Source organism: Engystomops pustulosus, chromosome 2 (assembly GCF_040894005.1).
Source record: "Engystomops pustulosus chromosome 2, aEngPut4.maternal, whole genome shotgun sequence".
In the NCBI taxonomy this organism is placed as follows: domain Eukaryota; kingdom Metazoa; phylum Chordata; class Amphibia; order Anura; family Leptodactylidae; genus Engystomops; species Engystomops pustulosus.
Genome location: NC_092412.1, coordinates 51952235 through 51978177, shown reverse-complemented (window position 1 = coordinate 51978177; position 25943 = coordinate 51952235). Strand labels below are relative to the sequence as shown.

Genomic DNA, 25943 nt, shown 5'->3' with positions numbered 1-25943 from the left:
TTAACAATTTGCAATAAATAAGTGGGTTTTGTTTTTAGCTTAGGCACTTGGTTATAATAATAATAATAACAATAATAATAATAATGAGATTCCCCCTTTAAAAATAAAAAGATCAATGCCCATAGTGTGTTACTCACTCTTTTCTTCCAATGTTATGGCATTTTCTGTTCTGCAAGTGTTTGACAAAAATCTTTCTCACTAGAGTTGAAGTGGGCGGAGATTAACCTCCTCTTGTATCTGCCCTGAAACTAAGTCAAATTCACTCTACCCACAAATCCACAGAGATTCCTATGTACAGTATGTATATAGTGACTCGACTGGCAGAAATCATAAATAAAAATGTTAAAAAGCGTATCATCTGTGCAGCGTGAGGGTTAATAGCTTCTCTGCAGGTTGTAGAAAGTGCCTAGTACAAGGTGTGTGTGTGGGGTGGGGGGGGGGGGGAGGGGGAGGGTTCAGCATGAGGTGAAGAGATAGACAAAGAAAGTTCTGTAGAATCTTAGACTTGGATGAGGGACTGATAGGGTGCAGGGGAGATCTTGTACCTCACATCTTTATCCACTCTGAACACACTCAGCTCTGCTATAAACACAAAGAGCTCCCCCTTCTTTCTCCACTCTGAGCAGGGAGCATCAGCCCCTCCCCTCTTTTACTCTATATCTAGTTTACAAATGTACGGTTCATAAGAATAACCAGAGCTGGCAGGAGACCCAGCTAGTATAGAGCCAGGCTAAACTGAGGAGCATAGAAAATAACCTGCTGGATGTAGGTAACAAAGAAAAAAAGGTAAAGTTGTTCTACATCCTAAGGTCTATTGATTTATAAAAAAGGTTCCCTGAGACCATGTATCCATGCCATCCCACCAGCAGCCCTGGTACCATGTATCCATGCCATCCCGCCAGCAACCCCAGGACCATGTGTCCATGCCATCCTGCCAGCAGCTCTGGGATCATGTATCCATGCCATCCCGGCAGCAGCCCCGGGACCATGTATCCATGCCATCCTGCCAGCAGCTCTGGGACCATGTATCCATGCCATCCTGCCAGCAGCTCTGGGACCATGTATCCATGCCATCCCAACAGCAGCTCTGGGACCATGTATCCATGCCATCCTGCCAGCAGCTCTGGGACCATGTATCCATGCCATCCCAACAGCAGCTCTGGGACCATGTATCCATGCCATCCTGCCAGCAGCTCTGGGACCATGTGTCCATGCCATCCTGCCAGCAGTTCTGGTACCATGTATCCATGCCATCCCACCAGCAGCTCTGGGACCATGTATCCATGCCCTCCCGCTAGCAGCTCTGGGACCATGTATCCATGCCATCTCACCAGCAGCCCTGGGACCATGTATCTATGCCACCTCGCCTGCAGCTCTGGGACACTGTATCCATGCCATCCCGCCAGCAGCTCAGGGACACACTGTATCCGTTCCATCCTGCCAGCAGCTCTGACGCTCTCTGCTTTCTCTTATCTGTTTTCTAAATTACTTAGTTTTTTGTTGCTTTTTCATTGCTTTTTTGGTGTTTTGTTTGCAAGAAATGTTTTTTTTCTCTTAAAAACATTACCCAAGACATAACAAATGGCGCTCATAATGCCCCAGAACATTCCACACATACTTCGCTATTGATTTCTACACAGTTTGTTGTTAGTTCCTTAAATAAGGGATTGCACCTCATAATGCCTTTAAAAATGAAGGGGTTATTGAATCCTGTTATCTCCCTGGGGTGATCTTGCTCCACCATCAGGGAATGCATAATCCAGAAAATTCACTTTTCAAATAGGTCTAGCTTAGGCATTTTCCAAGCCTGGCCTAATAATAAATGTGTCACTTTGCTCATTGTAATATCTAGTACAGAGGGTTAAGTGCTGTATGTCCTCCATCTTTACAGCTGATTTGCATCTTCAGACCTACCATTTGATTTAACCCACCCAAAAAAAAAAACTTTATTAAAAACTTTGATTATAAAACCTTTATAGGGAGCCATTATCACAAAATGGTTCCTTTCCATGGCTGGAATGTTAAAAAATCAATTTCTAAACATAAATGAAAATCACCTGATGTGAGTCCAATCACACTTAAGTTAGTCATGCATATTAAATTTTACTTTCACTGCCCTGCTTCCTCGTTGCTGATCGACATGTCTCACTTCTAGAACATGCTGCTGTGTCTAACATTCAGAGAGAGCTCTGTTACGTCATTGGACACTTCATGTCATGTGAAGAAGGTGATGTCATCTAAGGTTCTGTTACATTTACAACATTTACCCCATGCATGTATTTGATCATATGAAATCAAAACTTGCCTCCATGGGGGAAGGGGAGGAGAAAATGTCCATGGAGGCATGCTGTGATTTCATGGGATCAGATACTTACATGTGGTAGACATTGCAAAAGTAACTGTGTAAAGGAACTAAGATGACATCACCCTGGTCGTATGTCATTGAGTACTGAATGCTGAGAAGAGGCATGGGACATGAGGAGGAGTAGATGGGAGGAGCTGGCCGAGCAGGACATACCCCCTCCGTCAGGAGATGTCCATCAGGTTGGACCTTTTCAGCTACAGTCTGCACCAATTTTTTTGTGAAGACTGTAGTAAATACAGCAGGTCGGAATATGTCCTACATCCGTCCACCTCCTGTCTATCCCACTCCCAACCCATCATTTCCATGGCGTGTGGGGTAGAAAAACCTAAAGAATGGAGATGGGGATTTTTTTACATCCCCTCTCCACCAGAAAACTGGTGGCATAGTAAATTTCCCCCAGTGTTCTCAACCACTGCACATAATTCATGATACTGCTCTCCATTGCTCCAATGTGACAACTACGTATTTCCTCAATGCACTATATTTTAAGCTGACTATGCCACAACAATATAACTATACTGCCACAAGACAGAAAAGGGTAATGTGTGGACATTTATAGATCTTGTAGGAAAACGAGTACCGACCAATAAACCCCTAAAATAGATATAGTGTCTGCTACCTCTGTACTTCTTATTGCTTCAACCCTGTTTTTTTACAGTCTTAGGTACTGTAGCTCCATTGTTCAATTTTAAGTTACTTCAAGTATTAAATGATGTATCGGGCTTAGAGCACAGTCGTTTTATGATTAACTATTTTATTGTGTTTTATTATGTTTTGATGTATTTATATTATAGTTTTGATTATTTACTAGCTTATGTTGTAGTTTACAATTGCAATGACAATTGCAGTATATAAAGGAGATCACCAAAGAACCTTTTGTTCTTCAGTATAATTTCCATACTAATGAGCTGGCACAGAGTCTAAGATGAGATGGGATGACATGAAGAGGTGGAACACAGCCTTAAATATGCTGGTTCTGCACATTGATAACAAAATAAAAAAAAAGGTAGCCTGGAGATCTTTTCTGGGATATGTTCACTTACTTATACATAAAAGGATTTAATAACCCCTGAGCTAAATGAAGTAATATCTCATAGAATTTTTTTCGCTGTTCATTTAGAGGTGTGTCCCAATTTATCAATCCAATAAGCAGCTAAAATAAAAGATGTGCTGCCAGGCATGCCAAACCTGCCAAGCCCATGATTACAGTAAATTGATTTTCTGATTCCCTAGGCAGCCAAGCCCATAATTAGATGATATAAAAGGTAGGACAACGACCTATCTTCACAGAGGGGTTCTGACTCCTTCCCTCTGACTCCTGCTTTTGTGGATTAGCTTAGTCATTTCTTACATTTTTCTTTATCTCAAAATTTTCCAAAATGAGTAGGAGCCAGTCATTTGGTAGCAAGTCTATATCAGGTGGTAGGAGCTTCACAGCTTCCTCTCTTGGTGGTGGTGGTGGAGGAGGTGGTGGTGGTGCAGTAAGAAGCAGCTTTAGTTCAGTTTCTGTGGCTAGAGGAGGAGGTGGTGGAGGGGGAGGAGGTGGAGGTGGTAGTGGTGCTGGTTTTGGACGTTCTGGTGGCTTTGGCTCTAGAAGCTGTTATTCCCTTGGGGGAAATAAAAGAATATCTATTAGTGCTAGTTCCCGTGGTGGTGGTGGCTATGGATTAGGTATTGGAGGTGGTGGTGGTGGTTTAGGTGTAGGCTTTGGTGGAGGAGCTGGAGGAGGAGGAGGTTTTGGTGGAGGAATGGGTGGTGGATTTGGTGGTGGTGGATTTGGTGGTGGAATGGGAGGATTTGGTGTACCTGGAGGAGGCTATCCAGATGCTGGTTTTGGAGGTCCAAACTTTCCTGTGTGCCCACCTGGTGGAATTCAACAAGTAACCATCAACCAGAGCCTGCTAACACCTCTTAATTTGGAAATTGACCCAAATATTCAAAAAGTGAGAACTGAAGAAAGGGAGCAAATTAAGACCCTCAACAATAAATTTGCCACCTTCATTGATAAGGTAATGTGATTTGACTAATTTATAGACCATTGACTTTGTATTTACTGTATGGTATATGGATGTTCTCCTATAGTAGTGTGCTCACTGTATGTCACATATTTTAGGTCAGATTCCTTGAGCAACAAAACCAAGTTCTACAGACAAAGTGGAATTTCTTACAAGAACAAGGCACAAAGGGTGGAACTAAAAGAAGCAACATTGAACCACTATTTGAATCTTACATCAGCAACCTGAGGAGACAACTTGACTCATTAAATAATGACAGATCTCGTCTGGATGCAGAATTGAGAAATATGCAAGATCTTGTGGAAGACTACAAAAACAAGTATGATTCATCTCATTTCATATGGTCAATAATGTAATCTGATCCCACCCTAGTAAACTTTTATGGCAGATAGATTTTGAATATTGGGACGGTTGTTCCATGAAAATATGCTTACTTACAGTAAGTGATTGTAGGCCTAGTAAAGTGGATATTTGCCAATATTTGTTACACCATGAATCTTCCTAAATCCAAGTCCTTAAGATTACATAGTTAAGAAAAATCATATGTTATGTTTCTAGAATGTGGCGGTATTACTATTTAATTCACATAAGCAATGTTCATAGTAACCTTTATATTGTTTTAAACTACATTGGCAACTAATATAAGGAGAGGTAAGCACAGCATACATATTGTGTAGCACATTAAGTGTTTCGTCTTATTTTCTGGTAGATATGAGGAGGAGATCAACAAGCGAACAACTGCCGAAAATGAATTTGTCATCCTGAAGAAGGTGAGTATTGTCACTCCTAATGCATGTTCTATAAAGGGAAATCTTACATTATTATAATTATGTCATTCCGGAACAGGTCACTGTATAATCTAGTGTTTACAAAACTAATAATTTTCCACGATCTTGGGATCCTATTTTGTACCACATTGTCAAAATCATAAGTACATTGTTATTCTTTGATTGAAAATTTGGCCAAGTAGGACAAAGTAGGACAAAGTAGGACAGTTGCCTTTAAGCCACTAACGATTTTATGGGTGTCATGTGGTCTATTCATTGTGCATTCATTGAATTGTTTCTAGGATGTGGATGCTGCATACATGAACAAGGTGGAGCTGGAGATCAAAGTAGATCTGTTGTCTGATGAGATCAATTTCCTAAGAACACTTTATGAAGCGGTAAGGTCCTCCTATGATAATCCTATCACATGATGTCTAAGGATGTAGAATCTAAGGTGATAGAATGTATTACACAAATATTTCTTAAAGAGTAGAAAATTATATTATCTTGTATCTAAGATGTTTTCATGTTAAATACATTTTTTTTAGGAATTTATAATTATATTTTAAAAAATGTAGGTCATTAACTAGATAGTGGGCTTAAGACTAGACTACGAGTTCCATCTACTTAATGCACAATAATTTAGCATTTTTTTCTTTTTGATTAAACCTAAAATGTTGTATTTAAATTTCAGGAATTGAGAGATCTTCAAGGCCAGATCTCTGACACCTCAGTCATCCTTTCTATGGACAACAATAGAATGCTAGATCTTAATGGCCTTATTGCCGAGGTTAAGGCTCAGTATGAAGAGATTGCACAGAAAAGCAGAGCTGAGGCTGAGGCTGCATATGCTATGAAGGTAAGTACACTGATAAGTTTAAAATCTCTGATACTAAGATGTCATATTTCATTCTGCAGTAGTGGGGACTGCGAAATCAGAACTTTTATAAATTGATAGACAATACAGTTTGATTCAGGGCTTCACCATCTGTAGCTGGATGCACATGACCTCAGTGGGTTCAATTAAAAAATGCCAAGCCATGCTTTTCATGGATTGACCACGATTGTGTGCAACCGGCCAAAAGTGAATCTGCTTGAACTGGGTGTGGCCATATTGAACCTCTCCAAACAACACCCCTTCGATAGAACAACCTTCATTTCCAATCCAGATTTCCCTTTACAGATGTTGAAACCATTTTTCAGTGCAATTTTGGGTAATTTATTTAGCAGGTCATACAGTTTAATGCACCAAGTCTGCAATTTAAAAATGTGGCTGACTTATTATATTTCAACTAATATCATTGTAGATGTTGATACCTTAGCATTACCTACTAATGCACTACACCATGTGGAACAAATGTTAACTTTATAACCTATGTAAGGACTAATGCACTGTCTTTATGTTCTTCTATAGTTTCAGCAACTGCAGGAAACAGCAGGTCAGCATGGTAGCAATCTCAAGAGCAGCAAGAGTGAGATCTCAGAACTCAACCGCATGATTCAGAGACTCAAGGCTGAAATCGAAAGCGTGAAGAAACAGGTAAAATTGGTAGTCACATAAAAAGTCCTTGTCACGAAAGGAATGAATATGGAATATGTGTCAACATACTCCACTGGTATCATGTTTATGGGTAAACTTACCTGGGTGTGGTTTCAATCCTCAACTTTAGTTTTTCTTCAGCCCTCAATAAGTTGACATTAAAAAAAGACAAGACTGTTAATGTATGTGTTGCTTACTTTAAAGTACAAACAAGAACATTATAAGAGGGGTTTATCCTCTCATTGTCTGGTTTATTGTACTCCCTTTTTGAGACTTTTTTGTCTCAGTTGACAAATCATTTTCAATAAAATATTAGACCTTTCATACAAAGAGATTGTAAACATCAAGTGAATCATAAAATGGAATTGTCTACATTTAGTGTCAATTCAATTTAAGGTTAAGGTCACAATACAGACATCTGGTGGAGTGTGTGGGGGACTGTCAGGGAGAGCGCACACAGTGAATCGGAAGCTTCACGTTGTAAGGTTTGGTGAAACGTTTATTTGATTTCTCGGGTCACAACACATTTCGGAGTCATATAAACTCCTTTATCAAGTGAAATGAGACTGTAGCGTGGGAGATGAGGTCATGTTTTGGGATTTTCTACGCTGAAATCTCATTTCACTTGATAAATGTGACCTGAGATATCATATAAATGTTTCACCAAACCTTACGACGTGAAGCTTCCGATTCACTGTGTGCGCACTCCACTAGATTTCGATTCATACCATCCTAACAACCGCATCTCGACAACGACTGCCTTAAGGCAGCAGCAAAAGATACCCTCACCAGACCTTAACAAGCGACAAATAGTGTTGTGCCTAATTCAGCACAACCGTATCTGGTGAGCCTCCAATCGTATATCTTGAATACCACCATATTCTACTTTAACAATACTACCCTATAAACACAATTTGGTCTCTTCTTGTCTGCCTTCCTTTCTCTCTTCAACAATACAGACATGACAGTCAGTCTTGAAAAGTCTGCAAGTCTACTCTCTACAGAAAAAATCCAAGCACACCAATTGAGTACTTTTCCCGGTAATGCTCAAATATATATGACGTTTCCACTTGGGCTAAGTCTTTGTCAAACACAGGGTGCTGCTGGACAGTGACTCTCTAGTGACAAAGACTTAGAGCAAATAGATACATCACATGTATTTGGGCCACAATAATAGCATTAATTGTCAATCTACTCAATTTGTGTGCTTGAATTTCCTCTCTACCGCCTGAGGCAAGCTCTAGAGCGGCATCCTCGTCCACCCCATCCAGTAGTTATATATCCAGGTATTTTTCTAGTAAGTGGGTCCTCCATGTTGTGTCCTATACCTGTGCTGAGATTGGTTGTGAAGAGCTTTATATCAGGTGCCTGTACCCCTGATACAGACTGAGGCAAGAGCCTCAACTCGCATAATGGATGGTGCATCCTTTCTTCAGCACGTTCTACTCCTAGAAGTGCAACTTGGAATAATATATTTCATTATTCTATAAGTCTACTAAGTTGTTTTCTAAATGCTTTTGTTTAGTAAAGTTACCAGGCTTATATATTAGTATTTCTTATGGAGCATTAGTTAAATACTCTTTGAAGAATCCCTGTACTAAGTCTCATGTGCCTTATATCCATTTTTATCTGAAGAGGCAGAGCTGAGGGGGGGGGGGGGCTGGGTGGTAGCAGAACCAAGAATGAGGTAAGAGCTGAATCTTAGACCACTGCAGCTGAGTTTCTGACTGGACAGGATCAGCAAATCAGCAACACATTCCATAAATTATTTGTCTAAAACATGGGAGGTAAATACGAATTGGAGGAAGCTTAGCGGAGAGATTGCATAGGAGCAGCTATTTCCAATAAGGTATACCATATGCAAATAAAACATTTTAATTTTGCTTATATTAGGAGCAAATCTGAGACTTATTCTGTTAGGAGACAAGAAATAATAGTAATAACTATTTCCAAATACCACATTTACACGAATATATGAAATCCATGTCTACCTTTAGTTGTACTGGCAGCAATCAGCCTTTAGCAGTGATGACATACATCCTTTTACTATTTTTTTCTTGATTTTTAGATTGCTAATCTGCAATCCCAGATCACAGAGGCTGAAGAACGTGGTGAACTTCATGTTAGAGATGCTCAAAAGAAACTTGAGGAACTGCAAGTAGCCCTCAAAAAGGCAAAGGAAGATTTGGCCAAGCAGTTGCGTGAATATCAGGAGCTGATGAATGTGAAACTGGCCCTGGATGTTGAGATCGCCACCTACAAATGTCTCCTGGAAGGAGAAGAGAGCAGGTATGTCATAGACTTACATTTTATCCTTCATTATTACATAAAATAAATAGAAATCTACAAATGTGATATGTTGGAGTCTTGTTACACAACTTCTCCGTTATACCACTTCCAAACCATGCCACCATGAGAGTTTTTTTTTAATGAAACATGATGTATGCTTGGTTGTTATCTAAAAATCCCATGAATTGGGCCTATGCTCAATGACAAAAACATTAGAGTAACTGCTCATAGTGAGAAAGTTATGTTACACAATGAAATACATTAAGCCGGTTTTAAAAGAAACCTCACAAATGTACAAGAACGCCCAGGTTGGCCGAGAATGCATGTGTCTCATACAGAAAGGAAAAGGTTTCTTCCAGTCTCTGTTAACAACTTGACAACATGTAATGGAAGAGGAGTAAGTATCTGCCTTTATTGGTGAATAAAGACATATGATATCCCCGCCGGCCCTCCGGTGCAACCGGATATATCAAGAGGCTTGGGCCCCCGGCGCCGGGTGTTCCTCTCCTGTCAGCCACACCCCCTTCATGCCCATTCACGACCCCCTGGTGTGGAGGTGGCAGAAAGGGGAAAATAATTCGCCAGTGCTAGCGCTATGCTAGCATTTGCAATTACACCAGTGCTACACCAGTGTTCTGACGCAGAAGCCCTGATAAACAACCCCTAATATATGAACTGAATGTATTTTTAATTTCATTCCTATTCATAGTACATAGTACTTATTTTTTCTTTCTGTTTTAAATCACAGGATGGCAGGAGAGATTATTAATCCAGTCAACATCTGTAAGTAAACCACAATTATTTTATTGATACTTTTGGTGAAATTTATAACAATTCATTTCTAATATAAGCCCCTTTCTTGCAGCTGTGGTCAGTGGCTCCACTTCTTACAGCATTGGAGGAGGAGGAGGGGGAGCAGGCGGTGGATTTGGAGCCGGAGGAGGTGGATTCGGTTCTGGAGGTGGCGGTTATACAGTTGGTGGTGGTGGATTTGGAGGAGGTTCATATGGAGCTGGTGGAGGAGGAAGTGGAGGATTTGGAGGTGGAGGATTTGGAGGTGGAGCCGGTGGATACGGAGGAGGAGGAGGAATGGATTATGGAGCTGGTGGTAGCTTTGGTGGAGGAGGATATTCTATGGGAGGTGGAGGAGGTGGAGGAGATTATGGGGGTGGCTTTAGCTCTACAAGCAGACAAGGCATGACTATAGTCTCCAAAACATCCTCTTCTTCATCAACCAGAAAAATGAATTAAGCTGATGTTTACTCCCCCAAAGTTTCTTTTCTATCTGCTAGGTTATATCCGTCTCTCCTACATGCCTCACCTCATTAAAACTAATATGTCAAGCAGACAATACAGTTCAGTTATTCCATGATTATGACATTTCAATGTAACCAGCTATGAACTGGACAACCAATGTTATGTCTTCCAATATGAAAGCTACTACTTGTAGCCCTACCACTACCCCACACACACACGCTTTCCACACAAATTCATGCACAAGGATCTCCACCAGTCATACAAGGTTACTCTATATTTCAGATATTTCAGACATTTGGAGGCAAAAGAACTTTAATAAAAAAATGTTTGTTTATGGAAAGCTATACTGTAATAGAAACGCCATAAGCAGTATTGTATGACTACAGACTACAAAAACTCTTAAGGGTAGCTGCACTCCAAACGTAAAGATCCTGGCATGGTGGTGCTTAACCTTATGTAGGTTTTCTCTCTTCTTTGTGAAGGTGGTGGTCAGTCCTGTGGCCTGAAGAGATCATATTTTATAGTCAGGGAAGGAATATCCTCAGTGACCACCAATCTAACCGATGGTTAGAGAAAGAGATTGGGATTAATTGTATTCACACATATCAGGTTTTTTGTAAAGCTGTTTAATGAGCCCATGAAATAAACTGCTTGGTCCTGTATACATATGGAGCAAAAATATTCAATGAAAAAGAAACTTCTAGAAGAATATATGGCCAAAGAAGGCATGATAAATACTGTATGTCTTGTTCTAAGCAATACTCTATGCATGCTATGTTTTGTATATTGCACTTTATGCTTTCATCACTGTACTATTTTTACACATGCTGGCCCTGAGATAACATCAATCCATTTGGGTTTATTGTTACACTTCTATCAAGCTGTATTGTTTGTCTAATAAATTGCAAATATGATACTACACAAGGAGTGTTTGGACTTTTATTCATTTTCGATAATTAAATCAGAATGACAGCGAGCATCCGGTCGCTGATGCCTAAAAGCGCTTCCTTCACCCCCAAACTTTACCTAATACCCTATTCCCAATAATGTAGGGGCTAGACCTTGATATTTGACATACGATAATATCAATGCAGTAAATTCAGACCCCCTTAATACTACAGTACTATACAACGCTGAGGATTGCCTCACTATGCAATTACCTTTTCTTCCCCGAAGGCTTTACTTTTTTCTTAAGCAACCCAACCTTTCTAACCTATATATAGTACGGATCAGATACAACAGAATGTGCCAAGTGCTTGTCTATACCCTGTTACAACAAAAAAAGCAAGTCCCTAATACCCAATTTATTCAAAAACTTCTTCCCCAAACCAACTTGCCCACTGACCCCTGTTCACCATTGAGTAAAAGAAAAAGTAGAATGAAAATGGACAAATTCTGGGTTTCTCCTGTACTACTGAAGTATTATATCCAACTATACTAATTATTTTAATACTGCACAGGGTTGCACCGCTTTCTACTAATAAGATTTTTGTTAAACACATCCAATTAGTATAGATGTTGCTTTGTAGATTAGGTCCTATTCACTTGAATGGGTACATAACTGCAGTTCCCCAGAACAGCTACTATGCTTGGGATGGAGCCGTCTCATTTTAGCTCCATCTCCTGCCCAAGGCAGTCTAGAACAGCCAATCAGTGCTCGGTCCATGTGTCTCACCCCAACCAATATAATACTAATAACTTTTCTTAGGGCCTAAAAGTCGCAAGAGGACTAGACAAAACATATTACAAGAATTACTGTATATACTCGTGTAAACAAAAAAATGTGCTGAAAAACCTCACCTCGGCTTATATACGAGTCAATTAAAAAAAAAAAAATGTAATACTCACCCCCCCGGTGTCCCTGATGTTCCTCGCGGCTCCCGGCGGCTCCCGATCCCCATCGCGGCTCCCCGCTGCTCCCCATGTCTCCTCTTCTATCTTCTATCTTCTCTAGCCGGCAGAGTCGCGTCCATGTGATCTGCCGACCGTCGCACACTATGCGACGTCATCAGCGGCGACAGCGACACTGATGACGTCGCATAGTGTGCGACGGCCATCAGATCGAATGGACGCGACTCTGCTGGCTATAGAAGATAGAAGAAGCCGTCAGGAGCCGCGTCGGGGATCGGGAGCCGCCGGGAGCCGCAATGAACATCGGGGACACCGGAGGGTGAGTATTACGTTTTTTTCTGTTTGGCAAACTGCGGGGGCAGGCTGTATACTACATGGGGGCAGGCTGTATACTGCATGGGGTCTGGCTGTATACTACTGGGGGCTGGCTGTATACTACTGGGGGCAGGCTCTATACTACATGGGGAAGGCTGTATACTACATGGGGGCTGGCTGTATACTACTGGGGGCTGGCTGTATACTACTGGGGGCTGGCTGTATACTGTTTGAGGGCAGGCTGTATACTACATGGGGGCAGGCTGTATACTACTGGGGGCTGACTGTATACTACATGGGGGCAGGCTGTATACTACACGGGGGCAGGCTGCATACTACTGGGGGCTGGCTGTATACTACTGGAGGCTGGCTGTATACTACTGGGGGCTGGCTGTATACTACATGGGGGCAGGCTGTATCTACATGGGGGACAGGCTATATACTACTGGGGGCTGGCTGTATACTACTGGAGGCTGGCTGTATACTACTGTGGGCTGGCTGTATACTACATGGGGGCTGGCTGTATACTACTGGGGGCTGGCTTGCTATATACTACATGGGGGCTGGTTGTAGACTACATGGGGGCAGGCTGTATACTACATGGGGGCTGGCTGTATACTGTATGGGTGCTATTTTCTATTTAAAGGTTCAACAGTGGGAATTACTGTTGTTATATTTTGATTATTGGGACATTTGATACTTCACCTGTTTATGATTTTATTTCTTTACTTTTATATCAGTCTTAGGGAGAAGGGGTGATTTAAATTTTGGGGTTTTTTAAATTATTTTCTTTTTAGACCCCCTGGGGTACTTTAACCCTAGGTTATCTGATTGATCCTACCATATACTAAAATACTACTGCGAAACTGCTATTGCCACTGACATACCGTTATAAATCTGCAGCAAGGACAAGTCCTGGAGTCTTATAAAGATTACAGGCTATCATGGCAACTGATTGATGCTCCCTTATAATGTTACAGGAGCTATAATCAAATATAATCAAAGCCAATATGCCTGTGTCCATGCGCCTTGGTGTCTAGACTGCCCCAATGGCTTTGTCAGTGGCAATGAAAGAGTTAACACCCACGGTCAGTGCTTGCACCATATGCCCTTTCCATACAACTTTAATGGACTTGCGATGTACTAATACGTCACACGTCATTAAGGGGTAAAATGCAAATATAATAAAACTTACAAGTTTTTAAGATAAATAGTCCCAACATCTCTGCTACTAAGAACTTTCTAGACTTATTTTAAAAAAAAAACTTTCTTTGTAGTTAAAGACAAGTCGTAGTCTTAATGTTTACAGTGGTCGAGTCCCATACATCTACACATTACAATTTACAACCTGTGACCACCAATCATGTTGCATTGTAACTTTAGATACAATGGGGCTCATTTACTAAGGGTTGCGCTGCTCACTTTTGTTGGACTGTGCGCCTTTTTCGGGGATTACACAGCTTGCACAGGTATGTAACAAGTGCCTGCGCTGAGATTTTGGCGCACACAATCCTTTTTTGGCACATCGTTGGTTATGCGACACAATTTAGGGGGCGTGCCGTTGGACGATCCAGCTGATTTGGACTAAGCACAGGATTTAAAATTTGAATTGTGTCACAAGCCCTAGCACTTACATGCACCACTAAAAAGATGGTGAACTCTGTCGGACATGAGCGGGGAAGTGACACATGCAGGATATCCGGCGCACAATGTTAGTGAATCGCAGCACAGTGCATTATCGTCGGACAATGCACTTTCAGTGAACTCCAGCGATTGGTCTTTAAATGTCACAATTTGCTGACCTTTACATTTACGTCACCAAAAACTATGGATACTGGTCCTAGGACCCTAAGCTACAACAAGTAGAGGTAGAAGTGCTCAGCCCTTTGGTTTCACTTACACTGGTCAAAACTTGAGACAGGTCAACGTGACAAATCAGAAGTTTACTAAAACTATAGGTTCAAAAGCTCAAATATTAGTAAATATCTTTTGTAATGAGTTGTGTCTTGGTAACAATCCCATCCATAAAATAAATGTTGACCATCTGGCCAGTTATTTTATGTGGCTCTGTGAAATACTTGTGAGAGAGTTTTATTTTTTTTTTAAATCATATTCGATAAATCCTACACATACTTTTCTACCACTCCTTCAGGCTTCCATCTAACAAACCTCTGGTAATTACCTTGAAATATGCTTTCTTCTTATCAGATATTATCATACTTTCAACAACATTAAGAACCATAAATCATTCTTTATATTCAAAGTTGGATCTGAGCCATCATGACAACCTATATGTATATATATATATACGTATATATATGCCCATAACTCTGATGTCTAGGTATATTACAATAGTTCTCATTTTTGCAGAGCCCTTTGGCATTTTTGGGCGTGACAACAATGTCAGCAACCCCTGCAGCTATGTCACTGAGGAGTTCATAGTAACATGTGTCGTGATAGTAATGTTTTTTTACCAAAAAAATACTTAGCAAAATTTTGTCATTGTCACAAATGTCTATTCTTGTTGTGGGATTTAATACGCTTTAGGGTAATTATAATAAATTTCGGTGGAACAGTCTTAATATAAAAGATGAATTTGATGTAGACAAAAAATTGATCATTATGTCTAAAATAGGCACAATTCCTGGCCGTGCTAGTGGGATGCAGGTGGTAGTGGAGTGCGCCTGTGTGTGGTGTTCCTGTCCTACGTACAACAGATGCAGACTAAATAATTCCTTTCTTCATATAGCGTACACAGATTACACAGCGCTTCACAGAGTTTGCCAATTAAATGCCTGCCTCACAATCTAATAAACTTACCAGTATGTTTTATAGTGTGGAAGGAAACCGGAGAATCCAGAGGAAACCCATGCAAACACAGAGAGAACATACAAACTCTTTGCAGATGTTGACACGGTTGGGACTTGAATCCAGGTTCCCAGGCTGTAGTGCTAACCTCTGGGCCACCGTGCTGCTCTCTATATTGCAAATCTGCACCAGGCCCAACCTGGCGTAGATCTACCATATTGGAACAATGCAGCACAACCACCTCTGGATTTATCAGGAGGCCTGAGAACAGCCTGCGTATGATAAATGTGCCCCTATAAGTGCGACACACATTAATAAACCACTACCTCTGAGAATTGTCAATGATTTTATTGTAGCGGGTGTGGCATGTGCTATGGGCATCTCTGGCTTGGCCTGGGTATTCTAATACTGGGCCAAGTCAGCAAAGTGTTATTGCCCCAGGCAAAGGGAAGTCTACTCTGATCAATATCCGACTATTTTTAACAACTCAGACACCGATGCTCCCAGAACAATGTCTGGTATGAAGAATCCCATTGGTGCATCGGTTAGAATATTGTTTTATGTGCAGTCTTAAAACAGGAAAAACTACAAAAGGAGACATTTGTCACTATCATCAGCAATTGTTTTTATGATTTTCTTCAGACTCCAAATTATGTAAGTTTATAGTAGCATTAATTTTGACGCCTTTAAGCAAAACCACATACCTGCTTTCAAGTATTTTAGCAAGTTTGAAAACAACATTTTTCTAGAGGGCAAAGGCCCAAATGTAAATTGATCTGTCTCAAAAAGTGACCAAGCCCAGATTTTTTTCTAAGATATAAATAATAGAGAAGTAAACACTCTACACTTGTTCACCTGCTGAACTTGTCTCTTTCTCAGCTTCTCTGTTGTAGTGAAGTACCTGCATCTACAATGAAAAAGAGTCAACGTTTTTCAAGCTCCAATGTAGCATCTTCCAAAGGCTTTAGCTCAAGTTCTGTAGGAGGCAGCAGCAGTAGGATCAATATCAGCTCTTCTGTTCAACGTGGAGGTGCAGGTGTCCGTTCTTCATCTAGCAGTGGCTTTGGCAGCAGAAGTCTTCTTAACCTGGGTGGTGGTAGTAAGATATCCAGTTCTGGTTTTGGATATGGCAACTTAGGAGCAAGCAGAGGATTTGGTGGTTCTGCAGCCGCCGTACAATCTCCTGGCATTGTAAATGTGACAATCAACCAAAGCCTCCTAGCTCCACTCTCCTTAGATATTGACCCGAACATTTCAGTTATCAAGAAAGAAGAAAGAGAAAAAATTAAGACTCTGAACAACAAGTTTGCATCTTTCATTGACAAGGTATGATATTTAACACATTTCACTTCATTTTTTTATGTCCTTGTTATGATCTCTTCAAGTTTAACAGATTGGTAATTTTATGGAATAATATTGTTTAAATTTTCTATACATGGGGACTAACATGAGGGGGTGCAAAGGGTGCCAATGCAACTGGCCCCAAAAGGAGTGGGCCATAAGGTGTCATTTAGACTAGTACTATAAGCCATACATTTTAGTCGGGGCCTGGCACTTTGCCTGCATATCAGTATGTAGAAAATACATGTTTTCTGTGCTTGTGTTTGTGCATGTGTTAAGGTGATCTAGTATATTGCAATATATTATATACAGACTTATTGTATATAAGCCATTTATGTTATGTTTCTACTTATCTTGGAATAGGTTAGATTCCTTGAGCAGCAGAATAAAGTTCTTGAGACCAAATGGAAGCTGCTGCAACAACAAAGTGGGCAATCAACAGCAAGGAGTAATATCGAGCCTCTCTTTAATGAGTATATTAATGTATTGAAGAAACAGCTAGATGGAATACAGGGACAGAAAGGGCGTCTTGAGTCAGAGTTCAACAATGAGCAAGACCGTGTCATGGAGTTTAAACGTAGGTAAGTACATAAAACACCTTCAAGGAGCTTAAGGTTGTAATAAACTTGTCCCTTTACTGTCAACTAACTTTGCATACATTTGTAGTCTATTATACTAGTATACTGTCTAGATGGTTTTGGAGTAATTACATTGTTTGTAATCTTAACTATCCAGCTGTTTTTGTGTGTGCAGGGTCTATCTCCAAAATTGTTGGTGGGAGGAGACCTAGATTATTTGGCTCACTCCTCCCTCTCCTATCCAAATACAGTTTCATGGAATCTGATATCTTATTAAGCTTATGCATAGTTGTATAGCTGTCAACTGAACAGCTGTCTGGGCTAATCCCCCATACACATGCATACTCGGCTGAGTAATGATGTGTACTAAATGAAAGAGGAGAGAAAGTTTCTTATACCCTTGCCCTGGCTATACACAGTGGAACTGAATTTGCTAAGCCCAACATCAATAAAACTTCCTAATTCTCAGCTTACCAAACATATGGATAGAGAGGAAGTTTGCAACTTCTGATCCATTTTTCTTGGAGATCAGACAATGCAGATCACTCCAAGAAAACAGGATTAGGAAATAATATCCAATCCAATTCTGATCTCCACTGACACCAGTAATTGGGGAAGACCCCATTTAATATTTTTGGTTCAGCCTTTCACTTTCAATGCCAATAGCCAACTTTATCACATAAGAACTCATATTGGCATTATCTGCATGTTACTGTTTATATGTCATAATAATAAACGCTGCCGATCACTATTTAAAGCAACTGATAAAACTTATTTCTAACCAGGTATGAAGAAGAAATTAATAACAGAGCTGCTGCTGAAAGTGAATTTGTAGTCCTCAAAAAGGTAAGAATATTGTGCCAAGCCAATTAGATGGTTAAGATTGTGGCTTGGGATTCACATGTACCCTTTTACAGCATTTTTGGTGACTAGCTTTTCCCCTACAACTGCAGGTTTGCTAACTTAGTATTTGTTACTGGGCAATGACCTGACCATATAAAAAATAATAATCTAGGGGAAATCATCAGTTGCAGTTTTCTGGTGTACAAGCCTTGGATAGTCGCAATTCCTGGCCAGAGGGTGTGGAGGGGCATGGAGGGGGCAATTCCTGTTGTTCGTACCCCATACCTGTGCAATTACTATAGCGTCAAAGGTTATAGCACAATTCTGTACCAGACAGGGCCTAACCAGAGTAGAATTGCCCCAGGACGGGTGGGGTTAACAGCAAGCTCTGACGACAAATCCCCCCAATAGTATTAATAACTTGCATTGGTGTTAATCAAATGTATTGTTGAACTTGATGGACAAGTGTCTTTTTTCAACAGTATACATTATGATTCTATAAGATTTTTATGACCTACATTGAAATAATTTCCATTTGTTTGGGAGACCTTAACAATGACAAAGACAAAACTTAAGAAAGTACAAATAAATTATAAAGCGTGCATTACAATATTTGGGAGCCAAGATTTTTATCTTAAATTTACGCATCTGTTTTTTCTATTTTACATATATTTCCATTTCTCCTTATCCCTAGGATGTTGATGCCGCCTATATAAACAAGGTGGAAAATGAAACCAAACTGAATGCACTGAACGAACAAATTGCCTTCCTGAGAGCTCTGTATGAACAGGTAACCATAAGAACCATAACGGTAGAGCGATAACTATGGAATAATACAAGTACTGTAACTGGCAAGATGAATGTGACAATGAAATGCAATTATTGCTTTACTCCTTTTTCTGTAATTTTCAGGAACTTGGTGAACTTAAACAACAAGTGTCGGATACATCGGTCATTCTATCAATGGATAATAATCGATCCCTCAACCTTGATGACATCATCGCTGAGGTGAAGGCTCAATATGAGGACCTGGTTGCCAAGAGCAGAGCTGAAGCTGAAGATGCCTACAAGAGCAAGGTAAGAAAATGCCCTTACACTACTGAAGACAGAAGACTGAAGATGAAGACTCCTATGATTTATAATTTGGATTTTTTCAATATATATTGATGTTGTATTTCAATCATATCATGACTTGGTTGTGATATGACTAAGCACACATTTGCACATAGTCATTGTTAGGTACCCATTTCCGGGCATCTTTTTGTGGCCTCTCCCCTTTTATCTCTCAATCCTGTACATACTCCTACAAAATGTGTTCAGGCAGTAGCTGCAAATATTTCCAGGCAGTGTCCCCTTTTTATGACCACCAACTTTGCAGCTCCTCCTTGATGAGCATTTAGGTGCCCTGGATGGGTCTAATGCCACTGTGTCACTGAATTTTATGTGAAGGATTGGTGGCGGGTAAATGGGGAGGTTGTTTCTCCTGCTAACTCTTTCAGGAATCCAGGAGGTTACCTCTTATCACTGAGGCCACTAGGCTATTTTAAAAATTAAAAAAAAACATATATCTTTTTGGGATACAGTATCACCCTTATTATCCCTTTATCACCGTACAATAGCATATATTTACGGTATATTCATACATGTGCATTGCACATGGTATGGCAGCTCAAGCCAATATACCTATAGTAAGGAGTAACAGGGCTATGCAACCATAATAGGTAACATTCACGGCCTAAGAATAGTTCATTGGATACTGATGGCCTACCCTAAAGATAAAAAACCTGTATTTTATTATATTCTATAAATCACAATCTTTTTGGAAACAGGTCCAGCAGTTGCAAAATGCAGCAGGAAAACAGGGAGATGAGCTGAAGAACACCAAGAATGAGATCTCAGAACTTAATAGAGCAATACAGAGACTAAGAGCTGAAATTGAAAATATTAAAAAACAGGTAACATAAATTTAAATCTCTGTCAAACTTAATCTTGTTTGTCTTTCCACTTTTTGCTATCTTGACCAATGCTTTATATAAAGAATAAGCGTGAAATTTTCTCTAACTCTAAATGCCTTTTCTAGATTGCCAAACTTGAACTATCCATTGCTGAATCTGAAGAACGTGGCGATCGGGCTGTGAGTGATGCCAGGCGTAAGCAGGCTGAGATGGAAAGTGCACTGCAAAAACTGAAACAAGAGATGGCCCGTCTGCTCAAAGAATACCAGGAGCTCCTGAACGTCAAGCTGTCCTTGGATGTGGAAATTGCCACTTACAGGGCACTGCTAGAGGGAGAAGAGGGCAGGTAAGTCATCTTCTGGAAATAGTCTATGGCCAACATTAACGTGCAGTTTGCCTCACTAGAGAGTTCATTAATCTGGTGCACCATGTGGGTGCCCAAAGTGCATAAGCTGGGTGTACCATTTTTTTTTTCTGGTGCACTCAGTTTACCACAATTATATCAGACATGCCAACATAGATGTGGTGTCCAGTGCACATAAACACTGGAACACCCCTTTAGATACACAGAATTGTGTTATGGGGAGCAGCCATGACACGATATTGGTGCAAACACTTCATAAATACTTGTTCAAGCAGTTTGAAAACAGGCACAGAGCCATTAATAAATGTGTCTATGGGGCACATTTACTAAAAAAGAAACTTCACTAAAAGCACTCTGCCCATGTATAATGCTGGGTGCGACAGATTAATTAAGAACATGCGCCAGAAATCATGAATCTGTCGCTTCCACGCACTGGCCTGAGTTCACCAACTTTGCATGTTAGATCCAGCGCACGGTCCGACTGAGCACTGGAACGCCCCCTAATTTGTGTGACATGATGCCAATTGCAGCTGCACCACAAAATGGTCGCGTGCGACACGACAGTGGCGCGGACACTTCTTCATTACCTGTGAAAGCAGTTTACACCTAAAAAACTTGCAAAGGGCGTCAGAAAATAGGTGCGGAGCCCTTAGTAAATGTGCCCCTATATGTATGAATGTACCCTGATTTATAATACCCTGAGCAAAAGTAGGTAATGATAATTATAACTGTAGATTATCATTATAAAAACATTTACAATTTCTATCTTTTCCACAGAATTTCTGGAGAAATTACTAATCAAGTCAATGTCTGTAAGTATTACCTCTCCATGTTGTATTTTATATCCTATGCACATAGGTAGAAACCAAGAACAAGTTCATTGTATTGTACATATTGAAATACTGCAAATAATAAATTACTCATTTCTTATGTATATTGAATATTTGTCAAGCTCACAAAGATGTGAGCTGTGTGTAGAGAAAATGGAATCATAATGTATCATTGAGGGTTTGAGATGGTCCCTGTTGTATTGCACAAAAATGTCAAACTTTGTCCAATCCAAAAATATACCAAAAAGTGTAAATTACAACCAAGTTCCATAACCAACTATGGTAAATCTCATATAAAAAATACAAAAAATAAGCGACAAACACAATCCAAAACTGGCAATTGACGCCTGCTGAATTATAAATCTGTGTTTATAGGTAGAGTTTCATATTTGGGGGTCCCCTCACTATTATACATAGTGAACATTGTCTCCAAAAAGAGTCTCTAAGACGCTTCACATGACCCATTGATTTAATGAGACATTGTGCACTTCTTAATTTCCCCTATGGCCCAATACTCTACACTATAGCCGATCATTTATGGTCCTAGAAATTAGACTGTCTTTGAACAACTTAGTTAGGTTAGGTTACTCTCGTTATCACCACTTTGTCTGATTTTTTGGTATAACTTTTTTGAGCCTTTTTGTTGTCCCAGTTTAAACTCGGTTGAGATTAAATCAGATAAAATCGAAAATGAAAATAGTTAAAACTGGCAATAAAAGTTACAAAGATACATTTCAAGTTTCTCTCAAAGTCTCAAAACTTTCAAAATTCTCTTTTGCGACAAAAAATCTCAGAAAGTAAAACAAGAAATCAGACAACATGGCGATAAATCTCACCCACTGTGTAGATCAGTTGATCAGTTTTTTTGTGTCAGACACAAGAGTAATAATGTGCAGGTTAAGAAAACAATAAAATGGATTAATTCTCCCTACAGCTGTTGTGAACTCTGCATCTGGTGGTGGAGGTTTATCTTCTGGCTATGGAGGCAATTTTTCAAGTTCATCTGCTAGCTTCTCCGGTGGCTTGAAAGAAAAGAAGCGTGCAGTGCAGATCGTCTCAACAACTGAAAGCCTGAGAGCCTACCAAGCATCCTAAAGAATTCTGGATATGAAATACTGGCCATATGAATGAATGACCATTAGAAGCCTGTCTCTAGATAGTTCTGCGACTGTGGTGTGTTCTATCAATGGGGAGTAGGAAGAAAACAGCAAACAAAATACAACTCATATAACATATATGCACCTTGATGGTTATGTAACAGATAGTCAATGGTTGCCATAACTAGTAAGACACATTTTATAGAATCATATTAGAATGTTCTATAGAAAACCAGAAAATCTAACATGTAAATAGATACTGCCAATACATATTACAAAGAGACATTTCAAGTTCTTATCAGCCTACTTCTCATTTATGGCATAAATTCTTTTGAGTTGGTTTGGGATGTTTGTGAGCTTTCGATCTAAAAAATATTTCACTTCCGGTCTCATTCTTCATTCCAAATATGGAATTAAAGCATGACTCTCACATAAAAACCATGTCTGGTCTTTTGTATATACATGCAGTACCTGCATTAAGTATATCGGAATTACAAAGAACTTCTAGTTACAAATGGACTCCTCCTGAATGCTATTCCCACTATGAAGCTATATAGATGCCACTAATTAATGTACTTTAGACCTAGGCGGCAGTAATCTATAGGTGCAACATGACTGTGGGTCATGACACAGAGCGTCAGAGTCATGCCCCACAGTGATGTCACATTGGGGCCTAAAGAAAACCAAGAAGACTGATTAAGTAATTTATGTTAGCAGCATCCATAGAGCTTTACTGGGAGGGGTCAACTGTATAGTATTGGTGTCCGGAGAACTCTCAGGGACAAAACATAGTTTCACTTATAGTAGCAGCTTAAGACTTGAAATTTGGATTCACACTCAAGGACACATTTCACCTGCATTTTTCCTCCCATTCCTACTCCACTGCACATTACTTCTGATAATATCCTTTCAATTTTCTTATTTTTCTTATTTACCACTGGACTCCCATCTCTCATAAAACTGGATTCTTCATCCTTTGATAAATATTTAATTGTGATCTGTCACAACATCTTTAGTTCTGGATTAACCTACTCCAGTCTCTCAGGATCTCTCAGGTGCCTCTCTTCCTCCAAGTATCATCCAAGTGCATCAAAGGAGAGGAGTGTCCAGACACCTAGCCCATGAATTAGCTGTTCTGCGCAGAGTTCCATCGATCGGACCCATTTACAAACACAACAGGAGAGGTTTAGATAAAGATTTATACGTTATGTTTTACAGTACATTCTGCCATGAGTTTTAGATGTATAAAAAGGTTCTGGCTGGATAAACTTAGGCAGGTTTTGGATGAGGGGGTTAAATTGGATGTAACAGGCTTCCTTTAACACAAATAGAGATACTATATTACACAATATACTTGTCAGGATCGGAGGTAGTGGATCCTCTGGACCACCGCGGACGATGACATAAGTTGACACCTGGGACTGGAATCTATGCGGTAACCAGTTTTCACCACAGCCCGCCGCAAAGCGGGTTGGAGTTGCGGTTGCTTGATACCACAAGGTTGTTCCACAGGCGCGACTTTGTCCGCGGTGGCAGCCAGGTATAGTACAGAATCTCCAGGCAAACTCGTGGTCGGGGACAGGCAGGAGATTGAGAAAGGCAGCACGGGATCAGAGTCGGGGACGTAGTAGTAGGTAAGGACAGGCAGCATGGAATTGGAGTCAGGAACGGAATGGAGGTCACAATGGGAAATCAGGATAATCGCAAAGGGTATGGAACAAAGCTTTCTCTTAGGCATAGAAGCACAACGATCTAGCAGGGGACACAGGAAAGGCAGGAATTATCTTGGCAGGTGGCGAGCCAGCACCAGTTATCGGCGCGCTGGCCCTTTAAATCTTACAGAGCCAGTGTGCAGGTGCCCTAGGAGATGGGAACGCATGTGCTGGATCACAGGGAGCGAGTAGCCGCCGCTGGAGCCGGGAGAGATGAGTCAACGTGCAGGCAGGCTCCGTGGGAGCAGTAGGGCACACGGGTGCACCTGTGACCCGGGATATGGGTCGCAGGGGCACCCGTGACCCTGACAATACTGTTTACATACAACAAATAATAGTATGTTAGTAATATTATTACTATTCAAGTCTAGTACATATACAAAAGAAATTTTGCACTCCAAAATGTAGACACAGAAATATGTCTAGAAACACATTACACACACACACACACACATACTGGCATCAAACATCTGACAACAGACAACATCTATATTATAAAAACTATTTACAAACACTTGTATAAATGTACAGTACAAAAAACAAAAAATAAATTAAAAAACATAAATTTACAGTAAAAAAACAATAAATAAATAAAAAACATAATACATAAATAGTGCACATAGTGTATGGATGAAGGATAGTTGACCACACTTACATGCTGGTGTGTGCTGGTGTGTGCCCCCTCTGACAGGATTTGCTCTTCTTTTAGCTTCTTAATAAAAAATATTTTTTAAATTATGCAAATGAGCGTTGACACAATTTTGAAAACCTTTTTTTCAGAGACATCTCATACAAATCCAGAACCCAGACTTAATTAAGTATGTAGCACCCACCAAACAAAGACGTAATATCAGACCCACCAAAAATCAATTCCAGACCCCAAACACATATTCACAGTCTTCTGAGTAGAAGGACTGTTGATGATGTTACGAAGGTCCTATAACTGCATATGCCTGATGATATTTAATCAACTTTTTGCCACAGACCTCCACCTTTTACTTCAGAGATTAAGACTGTAAGCTCTTTCAAACATTATATAAAATGAAATGACTACTTCTCCCCTAGGACACAGGATACTTATGTTTTCATGCCTGTTTTTGCATGGTAATGATATAATCTTTATTTTTATGTTTATGGGAATAATATTGTTTCCAAGAAGCCTCCAGCATTCTTTAGCCCTTGATTTGAGCCAAGCCCTTTTCTTAGTCTGGAGTAGATAACATTTTACTATACAAGGCAAATTCACATACTTGCTGTGACATTTTTCATGTCATATAAAGGTTATTGAAGAAATAGCTGCAAGGGGATTCTGCTTTTAAAGGGGAAAAGTCACCGGCTTCTCAATTTATGCCTAACAGCTAAACAAAAAATAGATGATTTAACAGATGACGTGATATAAACTCAATTACTATCTTACAACGGGGGTTATACTATTACATTATCTTTTTACATGTCATTTAGGTATGTCATAGAAAACACAGTAATGGAAAGGGATGCCCCCAGAATTGAGCTATGGTTACTTGGTAGCATGTGCCCCATAACTTGTATATCTGTATTCAATGGTAGTGACCTGCAATCTCTTGCAACCACAAAAAAGCTGATTTTAATGATTTTGTCATTCAAAATTTCATTGCACAACCTTTCAATTTGGGATAAATGTACAATGTTCTATGTCTGAGATATGACTACTGTATTCTTTACAGTTTGATATCATTGTATGACTTTCTGTTGCGCAGCTAAGGCTACATTCACACACATGTATGGGGGACGTATATACGGCCGACGTATATACGGCCGATATACGTCCCCCATACACTCCTATGGGCTCTGTACCGCTCCGTAGCCCGGGAAAAGATAGGACATGTCCTATCTTTTCCCGTGATAGGCGCCGTGCGCTGTATCTTCCTATGGAGAGGGGCGGTGGTGAGCTGCGCTTATCCCCTGCTCCTCTCCGCAGCGCCGATGTATGCCCGCCGTACTACGGTACGGCGGGCATACATTGTGTGAATGTAGCCT

At 40.2% G+C, this 25943-nt stretch overlaps 2 protein-coding genes across 2 annotated transcripts; both read left to right on the top strand.

Moving 5' to 3' along the window:
* The first annotated feature begins 3637 nt into the window (after positions 1 to 3637).
* LOC140117657 (keratin, type II cytoskeletal cochleal-like) lies at positions 3638 to 11157 on the top strand. The gene is made up of 9 exons (XM_072134587.1): positions 3638 to 4374; positions 4479 to 4699; positions 5090 to 5150; positions 5450 to 5545; positions 5842 to 6006; positions 6562 to 6687; positions 8756 to 8976; positions 9725 to 9759; positions 9842 to 11157. Exons 1-9 carry the CDS (start codon positions 3745 to 3747, stop codon positions 10225 to 10227), a joined length of 1941 nt encoding a protein of 646 aa, XP_071990688.1. The 5' UTR covers positions 3638 to 3744; the 3' UTR covers positions 10228 to 11157.
* A 4887-nt stretch (positions 11158 to 16044) lies between these two features.
* Positions 16045 to 22657, top strand: LOC140117659 (keratin, type II cytoskeletal 7-like). Its single transcript, XM_072134590.1, has 9 exons — positions 16045 to 16533; positions 16912 to 17129; positions 17912 to 17972; positions 18664 to 18759; positions 18882 to 19046; positions 19799 to 19924; positions 20050 to 20270; positions 21066 to 21100; positions 22053 to 22657. Exons 1-9 carry the CDS (start codon positions 16120 to 16122, stop codon positions 22211 to 22213), a joined length of 1497 nt encoding a protein of 498 aa, XP_071990691.1. The 5' UTR covers positions 16045 to 16119; the 3' UTR covers positions 22214 to 22657.
* The last annotated feature ends 3286 nt before the right edge of the window (positions 22658 to 25943 follow it).

What these genes read in the sequence shown, in the direction of transcription:
- LOC140117657 (XM_072134587.1), top strand. Translation starts at nt 3,745, where the DNA reads ATGAGTAGGAGCCAGTCATTTGGTAGCAAGTCTATATCAGGTGGTAGG. An exon ending in TAAGAACACTTTATGAAGCG is followed by an intron (nt 5,546 to 5,841) that starts GTAAGGTCCTCC and finishes TTTAAATTTCAG; the next exon opens with GAATTGAGAGATCTTCAAGG. An exon ending in AGGCTGCATATGCTATGAAG is followed by an intron (nt 6,007 to 6,561) that starts GTAAGTACACTG and finishes GTTCTTCTATAG; the next exon opens with TTTCAGCAACTGCAGGAAAC.
- LOC140117659 (XM_072134590.1), top strand. Translation starts at nt 16,120, where the DNA reads ATGAAAAAGAGTCAACGTTTTTCAAGCTCCAATGTAGCATCTTCCAAA. An exon ending in AATTTGTAGTCCTCAAAAAG is followed by an intron (nt 17,973 to 18,663) that starts GTAAGAATATTG and finishes CCTTATCCCTAG; the next exon opens with GATGTTGATGCCGCCTATAT. An exon ending in CTAGAGGGAGAAGAGGGCAG is followed by an intron (nt 20,271 to 21,065) that starts GTAAGTCATCTT and finishes TCTTTTCCACAG; the next exon opens with AATTTCTGGAGAAATTACTA.